Raw genomic sequence first — 12,872 nt, 5'->3', positions numbered from 1 at the left:
AGGTTCTAGCCCCTGTGGTTTGCAAGTATTTCCATGACAGATGGATGAAACCGCTTGCTCCTTATGATATAGTCTGCAGGTATCAAACTGTTGTCATGCCTGCCATCCATCCATCCATTCATACATCTTCTAAAGCCACTTCATCCTCAGCAGGGTTGCAGGGGAACTTTAGCATCTGTCATTATGCCATCTCCCCAATAATGCAATTGATAATCTGGTCCGCTGTTTGAACACCTTAATTAAGAGTCTGGCTGGATTTTCTACCAGCGACTACCCTTTTGAAACTGACTAGATTTTCCCCAACGGAGTTAATTTATTATTTCTCATTTTATGTTTGATTAATAGCTTTATCCAAGGAGTCTTGCAAGATCTGAGTTAATTTTTTTAAATGCACAATGACTCCCATGAATACAACACATATGTGGACCACCAAAGTGCAACATGAAAAATAGTTAAAGTGGACTTCGTATTGCAAATTCCATCTTTAATAGTACATGTGACTTGGCAGGGGTAGGCAGAGTTAGCTGAAGTCAAGCATGGCTTCAGAACTAAGAAGAAGCAGACAAAGTCTAAAATCATCTCCCATGATTCTCTTTGTTTAGTCTAAGCAGGCTTCTAGTACATTTGACAACATCTAAAAACAAGTGGACTGTTACTGGTATAGTGCATTAATATTGTATTTGATTGTGCATAGTATAATCATAAGGTATCTGCTATACTGTATATTATTAAAAATATTAACAGACTGGCACTGCCCAGGGATTGTTTCCTGCCTTGCACCCAATGCTTGTTGGGATATGCCCCAGCTGCCCTGTGACTATGCCCTGCATAAGCATGTTATGAAAATGGATGGATGGATTGATGGATAATCATAATAATATAGTTTGTATATTTTGCTTTTAATTACAGACATAAACTTCATGCCTTTGTGGATGAGATTTATATGCTCTCTGTATTTGATGAGGATGCCACCTTTCACAGTGTATTAAGTTCCAACAAGTAAGTTCAGTTCTTTTATCTCAGATGAAAAACATCTCCATTGCTTACCTTGGTTGAACACTTTAGCCTAGCAAACTGATTATTTGAATTTCCTATCTTGGTTTAATGGCCATTGTCCTTGGGGATTTTGTGCCCTAGGCCAAGATTATTAGTGTGCCAACCGACTGTTCAGTAACTAACCTGTGCGACTGGGTTTATTCCCTCCCCTTATGAGCTGCGCCCTAGGCGAAGGCCTAATTCACCTTAAAGGTGGCACCAGCCCTGATTGCACCCACCCCCAAAGGAGTATTGGAGTAGACATGTTTATAACCTGCCTGATGCCAGCTTCCATTAGCCACTTTTTACAACACTCAATAGGGACAGTGGCCTTATTCTAATTCTAGGCCACAGGGGTACAGGTATAAAAAGGGAAAATAAGTGGAGGTTAACCTCATGCTGATATATGCATAGATTATTTTTCATTACAGAGGTAAGTTGCCCTATTCTCTAATGCCTTATGTTTTATTTATATTACAAGGGGGCTCCGCCCCCTTGCTCGCTTCGCTCGCCTACCCCCCGGCGTTTTGAACCCGCGCCCGATGGGCAGCCACGTGTGAGGATCGAGGAGTCAAGCTTTTTTTTTTTTTTTTTGAAGCTTTTGAATTCCGGTCTTCATTATCTGTAAACTGCTGTCCATGTGTTTGGCCCCGTAGTTTAACCTGTTTATGACGTTTTACTTTGCTTTCTACTCTTGTCTTTCATTTCTGATCTCGCTTTATTCTGCTTTTGTTTCAATGACACCTGGTCCGTGGTGAATATATTTTCCCTTTTTCAACTAATAATTTTCATTTGTTTGCGATACTGTGATGTTTATCGTACTGTTAATAATGCATCATGCACGTTGTAGGCGCCTGTGTTCATTAATTATATCCAGGCAGGCGCGTGTTTGTATCTCGGTTACTGGAGCTGTGTCATGTTGAATCCGTGCCTGCTTTGCCTACGCAGTTTGAGACGCGCGTTGTAGGCGTCCACGTTCATTAGATCTGTCAGTTTTGCTTCCGCGGTTTCAGACGTGTATCCGTACCATCTCGGGTTTGATGTATGAACCTTTGTGGACTCCGTACTGTGTCCCGTTTCACTCTGGGGCGGGGGCGTTGACTCCTCTTGTTTTACTATGTCTCCTCCTGCGCTATCACCACGCATTAGTGCCACTCACCAATATGGCGGCGACGCCTGCGCCTGCCGTATTATGTCGGTTTTTATCATGCTGTGTAGGTGCCTTTGCCTTTTGTACTTTACCGCGCCTTCTGACGCACGATGTAGGCGCCTGCACCTTCCGGGTCCGCCCCCGCTGTGTGGTGTGGACGTTTAACTGTCGTTGTTTCTGCCTTTATATTCTGTATCTCGGTGTGCATGTGTTTCGTGCCTAGGTTTTTTTGAAGCTGTTGCATTCCAGTTTTCATCATCTGTAACCCGCTCTCCATGTGTTCGTCCCCGTTCTTTAATCCCTTTATAAAGTTTGACTTTGTTTCCTAGTCTGTGTTTTATTTCTGACCTCGCTTTATCCTGCTTGTGGCATGTCAGACGGTTCGTAGTCTCTCTCGTTTTACTCTGGGCAGGGGGGCTTTGTTCTGTAACCTGCTCTCCATGTGTTTGTCCCTGTTCTTTAACCTCTTTATGACGTTTTACTTTGTTTCCTACTATGACGGTTCGTAGTCTCTCCCGTTTTGCTCTGGGGGGGGGCTTTGTGTGGCGCCTGCACACGTGCGTAGTCTCTCCCGTTTCACTCTGGGGGGGGGGGGGGGGGGCTTTGTGTGGCACTTGCGCAGTATGTCTTTTGCGTCCACGGGCAGGTCCCTGCGTCCATATCCGGTTTACCATTCTCGTTTAGTAATATGGATACTGTATATCATTTGTGTACACCAGGGTTTTTCTGCCTTTTTCGACTTGTGCACCCCATGGCAACTTTTCAATAATTTAAGTTTAGTTTTCTACCTTAATAAAGTGATCGACAAAGGGGAAATGTTTAGATACTGTTTTTAGCATTATTTAAGTTCAAATGACAAAAATAATAGTAATAGTATGTAATAAATGCTTGCTCACTTATTTTTAAAATGAGCAGATATTGATATACCAGAACTAAACACACTGAGTCGATGAGAATACGTCAGTCAAAAAGATGCTTTTTCTTGCTTTTCACCTACAACTTTGAATATTCTTGGTGCAGTCTTTGAAAGAGCTGAAGTCTCATGTTGTCTTTGGGAACTGATCGAGATCTCTGTGACTTCTTGATGTGCCCGAGTAGGCGAAATTTACCCTCGGTTAGGAACCCCCTGCTCCACACACAGAGTCCAGTCCATCCATCCATGTTCCAACCCACTGAATCCGAACACAGGGTCACGGGGGTCTGCTGGAGCCAATCCCACCCAACACAGGGCACAAGGCAGGAACCAATCCTGGGCAGGGTGCCAACCCACCGCAGGACACACACAAACACACCCACACACCAAGCACACACTAGGGCCAATTTAGAATCGCCAATCCACCTAACCTGCTTGTCTTTGGACTGTGGAGGAAACCGGAGCGCCCGGAGGAAACCCACGCAGATACGGGGAGAACATGCAAACTCCACGCAGGGAGGACCTGGGAAGCGAACCCAGGTCTCCTAACTGCGAGGTAGCAGCGCTACCCACTGTGCCACCGTGCCGCCCACACACAGAATCTTCTTACTTTATTCCACTAACTGAAGTATGTTCACATCTCAATCCTGATTTAAATATTTGGTTTTTAAAGGAGGGAAGGCTCCTTCTTTGTGTTGGCGGCATGACAGAAGATGCTCAGGCATTGACACAAGTGATAACGGTGAAAATATGAAATGACAAAGTGAAAATTGAATTTTAGAAATTTTACAATTTGATTTAAAAATGAAAAACTGAAATACCACATTGACATAAGGATTCCGATCCTTCTCTCTGTACTTTTCAATGACCCGGATTACAGTCTGAAGCAATGTTCCCTCTAAGGAGTAGCATATAGTGAGCAAAAAACATTGTTTATGAGCGACATTTTGTTTAAGCCAAAAATTTATGAGCACCAACTCCGACGGTCGGAGTGAGCAATCGTGCGATAAGTACGAGCGACGCCGTCGGAACGAGCGATCGTGCGGGAAGTATGAGCGACGCTCTGAATTCGTGTGAGCGATTGCTCACGCGCTCATCTTAGAGGGAACATTGGTCTGAAGTCATTTTGGGTTTGATGCAAAAAGCTTCACACACCTGGGTTTGGGGATTTTCTGCCATTCTTCTCTGTAAATCCCCTTCAGATCTGTCAGGTTGGATGGAGACCACTGGAGGACCGCTAATTTCATTCTCTCCTGTTCAGTTGGGTTCAAGTCTGAGTCTTGGCCTGGACCACTCAAGGACACTCCTAGAGTTGTCCCTAAGCCACACCTGTGCTGTCCTAGTTTTGGGCCTATAGTCACTGTCCTCTTAGAAGATGATCTTTCAGTGCAGTCTGAGGTCCAGAGCACTCCGCACCAAGTTTTATTGAAGGATATCTCTGCACTTTGCTTCATTCAGATTTCCCTCAATCCTGTTTAATCTCCCAGTTCCAGCTGCTGAAAATCATCCCCACTGCGTGATGCTGTCACCACTGCGCTTCACCGCCTGAATTTCCTCCAGATGTGATACTTAGAATTGGGGCAAACATTTCAATCTTGGTTTCATTAAACTAGGGAGTCCTCTTTCTCATAGTCTGAGAGTCATTTAGGTGCTTTTTTTGTAAACTCCAAGTGGGCTTCTATCTGCCAAAGAATGTTGGCTCTGTAAGGAAGTGAAAACGGCAAGACTCGATGAAAAGTTAATGAATGGGTAGAAAGGTTTTAAGCAGGAAGAACACGTGTAACCAATGAAGCTCAATCTGGTTGACCATCAACATCACACACACATTGGCATGACAGTTGCCTTTATCAGAGAAGACCGATGGATCACGTTGTCTACTGTTGCTGCACATTTGGATATCAGCTATGGATCTGCAACATGCTATTTGTGCATGATGGGTACCCAAACAGCTTACTAATCTGCACAAGCCAACATCCTTTGGTGAGTTTCGGCAGGTTTCACTCCCTCTGCCCAAAGAAATCTCACTATGGTGTGTTGTTCAACAATGGTGCAATCCTGCAGTAGAGCATCCCCATTCATTTGATCTTGGCTTGAAACAGACTAGCGGCAGAGCTCTGTACCGTGCGTGTTTGAACTACACATAAGCCATTGCGAACGTGTTGTATTCCATCAGCTTCTATCTGTTGCGGCTACTGCGTAATTTTCAAATTGCCTTTATTTCTTGATTTTTCCTCATAGCTTTGTATATTTGTCTCTTCCCACTTCTGTGTATGGTCAACCTGCCTGACCAACCCTTTCCATACACCTTGGTCCTGCACCACCTCCCGAGTAACACCCTTTTACTTAGTACCTCCACCTCCACTTTGGCCTCCTTTGCTTTCTCTTCCCCTTTACTTCCATTCCCATCAGTCTTTGCCCACATATTCAAAGTCTGTCATCATCACATGTCCATACCACCTCCTGTACTTTCTTAGAGGTCTCTACCACTTTTGCTGTACCTCTGATTGTCTCATTTCTTATTCTGTCCTTTTTTTATAACTCCACATTCTCATTTCTGCCACATCTAATTTCTTCTCCTCCTGCGCTCCCTTTACTGCCCACCCCTCAGCTAAATACATCATTGCTGGTCTTACCACTGTCCTAAAAACCTAACCTTTAAGCCTTACCTTGATTCTTCAATCACACAATACTACTGATGCCTTCTTACAATTGTTCTATGAATTCTGTGGGTTATCTCTGGATCTAACTTTACATGTTGAGCAGCTGCAGATCCCAGATATTTGCATGTCCACTCTTTTCAAGAGCTCCCCCTGCAGGCTAAATTCTGAATCTTGATCATCATTGAGTCTCAGGTATTCAGTCTTCCTCTTCCAATTTATCTTCAACTCTCCATCTTCCAACGCCTTCACCATTCTTCCAGTGTCCTCTCCATTTCCTCTTTTCTGGTACTACGCAACACAATATCATCAGCAAAATTCCATACCAGGAAAACTGGTCTTTTATCTCATGAGTCAACAAAGTAGCTCTCTCTATAGAGGGAAATATATAATAGGACAGTCAGTCAGTCAGTCAGGCGGTGGCACTGACCAGAAAGCAGGACACAGAACTGGAGGTGGCAGAGTTCAAGATGCTAAGATTTGCATTGGGTGTGACGAGGATGGACAGGATTAGAAATGAGGACATTAGAGGGTGACCTCAGGTTGGAAGGATGGGAAACAAAGTCAGAGAGGTGAGATTCTGTTGGTTTGGACATGTGCAGAGGAGAGATGCTGGGTATATTGGGAGAAGGGTGCTAAGGATAGAGCTGCCAGGTAAGAGGAGAAAAGTAAGGCCTAAGAGAAGGTTTATGGATGTGGTGAAGGAGGACATGCAGGTGATGGGTGTGACAGAACAAGATGGAGAGGACTGGAAGATATGGAAGAAGATGATCCGCTGTGGCAACCCCTAATGTGAGTAGCTAAAAGAAGAAGAAGAAGACAGAGTTAGCAGTCCCGCTCAGGTGGCTGAAGTGGTCTCCTGTAGTTCTACACCGTCTTCCCATTAATATGTTGGCTGAACTGGTATCTTATTTGTGCAAGTAAAATTTTAAAATGAATTCTAAAAGTCATCACATTTTAATATATAGATATAATTGTTTTGTTTTTGTTTTCTTTGCTGCAGACTTCCTGACCCACAGAGGACTCATGTGATGTGGGGAATGACCAAGGTAATGATCACATCTCTATATCTGTCTTCTTGGTGAACAAGCATAAAGAAAGTAAAGAAAACCCTATGGTATTAAAATGTTTGGGTCAAATGGTAATTTATCAGACAAAACAAAAGTAATATCTAGAAGTATTGCTAAGAAAAACCACTAATTAATTCATTACACATGAAACTCTAACTAAGTTCACACAAAAACTTTGGATACGCTGTGTCAACAACACATTCATCATATCAAAAATGACCTGTTGAATGAATTCCACAGACACATCAACTCAATATTCCCTGCAGTCCATTTCACTAAGGAAGGGGAAATGAACCAAGGTATCATAATTTCCTGGACATCTCCACTGAAATAGCAAGCAACGGCACTCTGATTACAAGTGTTTATTGCAAGGAATGTTACATGGACAAAATATTATACTTTTCTAGCAATCATCCCTCATCACAAAAATGGAGTTATTCAGAAGATTCAACATCCATTGTAAGACAAAGGAAACAAAAAGATTGAATGACGCTATCTTTTCCATCTGCTCACATCAAACACCTACCCCAAAACATTTATAACACAATGCTTACACAGGAGACACCACGGACCTAGGCAAAGAATCGACTCCAACCTGAACTCCCATTCCACCTGGCACACCCTTCCTTATCATCACGGTGCATCAGAAAGGACAGCGCAAATTCTCTGCAAATCGGGCATCAGAATAGCACATAAAACCAACAAACATTTTTCAAACTGTCCTTTCTAATGCCAAAGGCCGGAAATCTGCAGCAGAGACACGTAACACAGTATACAGTATATAATGCAATGCATGCCCAGCCTGGCTGGGAATCCAAACTGCCCTTTGGGAGCTGGTCGGGACCACTGCCCGGATGGAACGCAAAAGAGAGGTCTGGAGATTCGAGATCCCATCCTGTATGGAGAAGTGGAGGCGGCCAAAGGAGAACTAGAGAACACCTATTAGTCCTCTCAGCCACAAGGGAACAGCATGAAGCTAATCCCAGGTTACTGCCAAATACAGGAGCACCTGGCCTGGAACCAATGGTCAGCCAATTGGCCGCGACCCCGGAAGCAGTCAAGGGTCACACTTTAAAAGAAGCCTGGTGAGCTTGGAGTCCAGTGTGAAGTGGAGAAAGAGGAGGAAAAGCCACCAGTATCCTTGGGGGAGGGATTGAGGGGGACTGGTGAGCAGAGGAGAAAGTAGGCCAGGGACAGAATATTATGTATTGTAGAGGTACAGTCTGAAGGGTTGAGTGATAATTATTTTATCTTTATATGACCCGAGCCCTGTAACCTGTACCTGCCTGTAACCCTTCTTTTTACAAATGAGTGGTCCTTTAAGTGAGGGGTCGATTTGAGAGTTCGCCCCACTGACTATTATTTGATATTATGTGCATTTTCATGCAATGCGAAAGCACCTTTTGCGGTCCTCATTCAGACCTGTGAATGTATTACTCTGATCTTCACCCTGGCAAGTAAGCGAACCAGCCGCTGTGGCACAACATCAGAACTTTCGCCTCAGGCGCTGACGTCTGAATTTCGATCCCCATAAAGAGGAGCAGAGGTGCATACACCAAACAGGGTGAAATATTATGTGTTGTGCGGGGAAAATACGTATTGAACGTGTTAACGTTTTTCTCAGTAAATATATTTGTAATGGGGCTATTAACATGAAATTTACACCAGATGTCAGTAACAACCCAAGTAATTAATCCACATGGTGCTCACTGGATCATTCAGAAGGTCACCGGTGCCATCAGTATGCTTTGCAACAATAAGGTTGCTAAGGTCTTGAGAGAGCTCTTTGCTTCTACCCATCATGAGATACTTCTTGTGTGACTCCTTGGTAATGAGAAACCTTTTTATAGGCCATCAATTAGGACCACACCAGCTCATAATCATTGGCACTAATGGGGGGCTATCAGGATTGAATTCTAAATACTGACAGATGTCAGCTGTTTCTTGGCATTCCACAACCTTTTTGCACCTCCTTTTCTTCATGTGTTCAATACTCTTTCCCTGTGTCATTCCACTTTATTACACATAACTTCATTTATATGTATAATGTATTTGTGTATGTATGTACTGTATAGTTGGAAATATACAAAGGGAGAAGATGAGTCATGTATCTTAAAATAGTTTTTAATTCCTTAGCTTTCAACTCCTACCAGAATTCATAATCAGAGGAAAATGATTAGACATACAGGAATCAAAGGCAATATATAGCAAATGAGAAAATGGTAAGGGGAGTATTAATAAGGTGGGGTTCAGAAAGTGTTGGTCATAAAGACTTATTTAATATGTGGATTTTCTTCTTATTAAGCCTACATATGCTGGGTTCATGTCCAAATGTCTTTTAATTGCATTTTAGATTGATAGCCATGATTCAGCGAGCTTTCTGGAACTTTTAGTCGTCTTCTTCTTTCGGCTGCTCCCATTAGGGGTTGCCACAGCAGATCATCTTCCTCCATATCTTTCTGTCCTCGTCATCTTGTTCTGTGACACTCAGCACCTGCATTTCCTCTCTTACCACATCCATAAACCTCCTCTTGTCCTCTTCCCTGGCAGCTCTGTCCTTAACATCCTTCTCCCAATATACTCAGCATCTCTCCTCTGCACATGTCCAAACCAATGCAATCTCGCCTCTCTGACTTTGTCTCCCAAACGTCCAACTTGAGCTGACCCTCTAATGTCCTCATTTCTAATCCTGTCCATCCTCGTCACACCCAATGCAAATCTTAGCATCTTTAACTCTGCCACCACCAGCTCTGTCTCCTGCTTTCTGGTCAGTGCCACCGTCTCAAATCCATATAACATAGAACATTTCACTCTTCCCGTCTGTCACAAATCACTCCTGACACTCTTCTCCGCCCTGCCTGCACTCTCTTCTTCACCTCTCTTCCACAATCCCCGTTACTCTGTACTGTTGATCCCAAGTATTTAAACTCATCCACCTTTGCCAGCTCTACTCCATGCATCATCTTCACCATTCCACTGACCTCCCTCTCATTCACACACATGTATTCTCTCTTGTTCCTACTGACCTTCATTCCTCTCCTCTCTAGAACATATCTGCACCTCTCCAGGGTCTCCTCAACCTGCTCCCTACTCTCACTACAAATCACAATGTCATCAGCAAACATCATAGTCCACAGGGACTCCTGTCTAATCTCATCTGTCAACCTGTCCATCACCATTGCAAATAAGAAAGGGCTCAGAACCAATCCCTGATGTAATCCCACCTCCGTCACTCCTACCGCAGACCTCACCACTGTCACACTTTAGAGTTCTTTACATACTTCTGTGCCACTCCTGACTTCCTCATACAATACCATAGCTCCTCTCGAGGTATTCTGTCATATGCTTTCTCCAAGTCCACAAAGACGCAATGCAACTCCTTCTGGCCTTCTCTAAACTTCTCCATCAACATTCTCAGGGCAAACATCGCATCTGTGGTGCTTTTTCTTGTCATTAAACTGTAATGCTGCTCACTAATCATCACCTCACTTCTTAACCTAGCTTCCACTACTCTTTCCCATAACTTCATGCTGTGGCTCATCAATTTTATCCCCCTGCAGTTACTACAGTCGTGCACATTCCCCAGTTCTTAAATATCGGCACCAGTACACTTCTTCTCCACTCCTCAGTCATCCTCTCACTTTCCAAGATTCCGTTAAACAATCTGGTTAAAAAACGTTCTGGAACTTTTAGGATTAGCCCTGAATTATACCTGTACTGTGTCCCAGCTCATTAAACGTGTGTCCAGTTGAACTTGTATGTGCCTATGTGCATTGCGATGTTCTGGTGTACGTGTTGCATGTGTTTTAGATGTTTGTCCCACATACACAGCCAAATGGCAGCTTGGATTCCCGGCCAGGCAGTGGTCCCGACCAGCTCCCAGATGGCACAAGAAAACTCCTGCAGTGTGTCTCTACACCCTGCCTACCTTCACAAGTCATATATGACTTTCTGTATTGGTAAAAAAACTGATTGTTACTAGTTAATAGTAAATTAGTAATTAGTAAAACTAATCGTGATTGATTTTTTTGTAGGATTTTGCTGTTTGTGGCATGCGCGTTGCCTGTCTTTATACAGAAAACCAAGATGTGATTGGAGCTTTGGAGCCATTAGCTGTCTTTCATGGGATTCCTGGAACCACTCAGCACCAGGCAGCCCAACTACTTCATGACAGAGGTAAGCTAAGTCCGATCACAATCTCACTTTAAAGACGTTTATTTAAAACATTTGAACCTCCTCCATCTGTCCATTGTCCCGCTCCATGTATAGCCTCGCTTGTGGGTCCAGAGTCTAGCCTGGCAGCACTGGTACAGGGCAGGAACCAATAATGGGAGAGGGTGTCAGTCGCATTTTCTAAGACGGGGGGAAACCAAAAGTTCCCAGAATCGGTCCATACCATGAGAGTAGGACATACTTCTTGAATATTCCGCTGGGCATCATATGCCAACAGTCTGATTAATCAGTCTGCCGAATGGCATAGTGATGAGCTTGACTGAGTGCGTATATCTGATGTTTTTTTCTAGAATTGCAAGAGATTTGGATGATTTTTTGTTCTCTGTGCTATTGTGGGTGTTTTTAAACAGAAGGTAATAGTCACGTTTTTTGTCGACACTGATAGACTTGTTCATAAAGAATTTCATTCATTGCATGGGATCTATGAGATGATATGAAGCAGGCTGTCCATGCTCGGCAGCCATCAAGTTGAACTGAACTGGAGAGATTTTGTATGAAGAGATGGTCAAAAAATACCATCCATCCATCCATTTTCCAACCCGCTGAAATCCGAACACAGGGTCACCGGGGGTCTGCTGGAGCTAATCCCTGCCAACACAGGGCACAAGGCAGGAACCAATCCTGGGCAGGGTGCCAACCCACCGCAGGACACACACAAAACACACCCACACACCAAAGCACACACTAGGGCCAATTTAGACTCGCCAATCCACCCTAACCTGCATGTCTTTGTACTGTGGGAGGAAACCCGGACGCCCGGAGGAAACCCACGCAGACACGGGGGAGAACATGCAAACTCCACGCAGGGAGGGACCCGGGAAGCGAACCCAGGTCCCCAGGTCTCCCAACTGCAAGGCAGCAGCGCTACCCACTGCGCCACCGTGCCGCCCCGGTCAAAAATACCTCCATCCAGAATCAGACACTCATCAAAGGCTATAGGAGGACAGTGTCTAGAGGCCAAAAGGAGGCCTCAACTAAGTATTGATGTCATATCTCTGTTGGGGTGCCCAAATGTATGCATCTGTCTAATTTTGTTATGCTGCATATTGCATATTTTCTGTTAATCCAATACACTTAATGTCACTGCTGAAATCCTACTGTTTCCATAAGGCATGTCATATATTAAAAGGAAGTTGCTACTTTGAAAGCTTAGCCAATGAGAAACAAAAATCCAAAGAATTAAGAGGGGTTCCCACACTTTTTCATATGACTGTATATAAAGAGGAATTTTCAAGCTCTTATTTTATAAATAGTATAAGGTAGACCTGACCCATTGGACAAACACATGCATGTTTGAACTCTTCGTTAGTAATGCTGCTGCTCCCCCCCCCCCCCCCCCCCCAAGTCAGTTGTAATCAACATGTCAGAGCAGGAGGTACACAGTAGTTTTGCGCAGTGAATTATTATTAAATGTTCGACAAATGAAGGAGTCTTTCAGATTTATTCGAGACTTAAAAATCAGTTTGCGGATGAGTGTCTCTCTCCATCTAGAGTGTAGAATTGGTGCAAGTCATTCAGAGAGGGAATATCATCTCTTTGGTCCACTTAAGGAATTTTTAGTAAGGAAGAAATTCAAATTGAATGAGCAGGTTATTGACGCTGTGCAAGAATGGATCAACATGCAGTCACAAGACTTCTACTCTTCTGGGGTTAAGAAGCTTCCTTGGCGCTGGAACAAGTGAATTACAGTGGCAGGAGACTACATAGAAAAATAGTGTGTAAGTCGTTTCATAGTTTTCAATAAATAAAGTGTAGCTCATAAATTCCTGTTTATATTTGAGCACCCCTCATATATACAAGGTATTTTATTCTCA

General features: G+C 43.6%; 1 protein-coding gene across 1 annotated transcript in view; it reads left to right on the top strand.

The window, feature by feature from the left end:
• Nucleotides 1–12,872, top strand: part of LOC114645665 (1-aminocyclopropane-1-carboxylate synthase-like protein 1) — a 93,983-nt gene that overhangs the window by 55,464 nt on the left and 25,647 nt on the right. The window contains 3 exon segments of the mRNA XM_051923605.1: nucleotides 910–999; nucleotides 6,759–6,804; nucleotides 10,860–11,001. Of these exon segments, the coding sequence (XP_051779565.1) occupies nucleotides 910–999; nucleotides 6,759–6,804; nucleotides 10,860–11,001 (278 nt within the window).

This window comes from Erpetoichthys calabaricus, chromosome 2 (genome assembly GCF_900747795.2).
Source record: "Erpetoichthys calabaricus chromosome 2, fErpCal1.3, whole genome shotgun sequence".
Lineage (NCBI taxonomy): Eukaryota > Metazoa > Chordata > Cladistia > Polypteriformes > Polypteridae > Erpetoichthys > Erpetoichthys calabaricus.
This window is presented reverse-complemented; position numbering and strand designations above follow the sequence as displayed.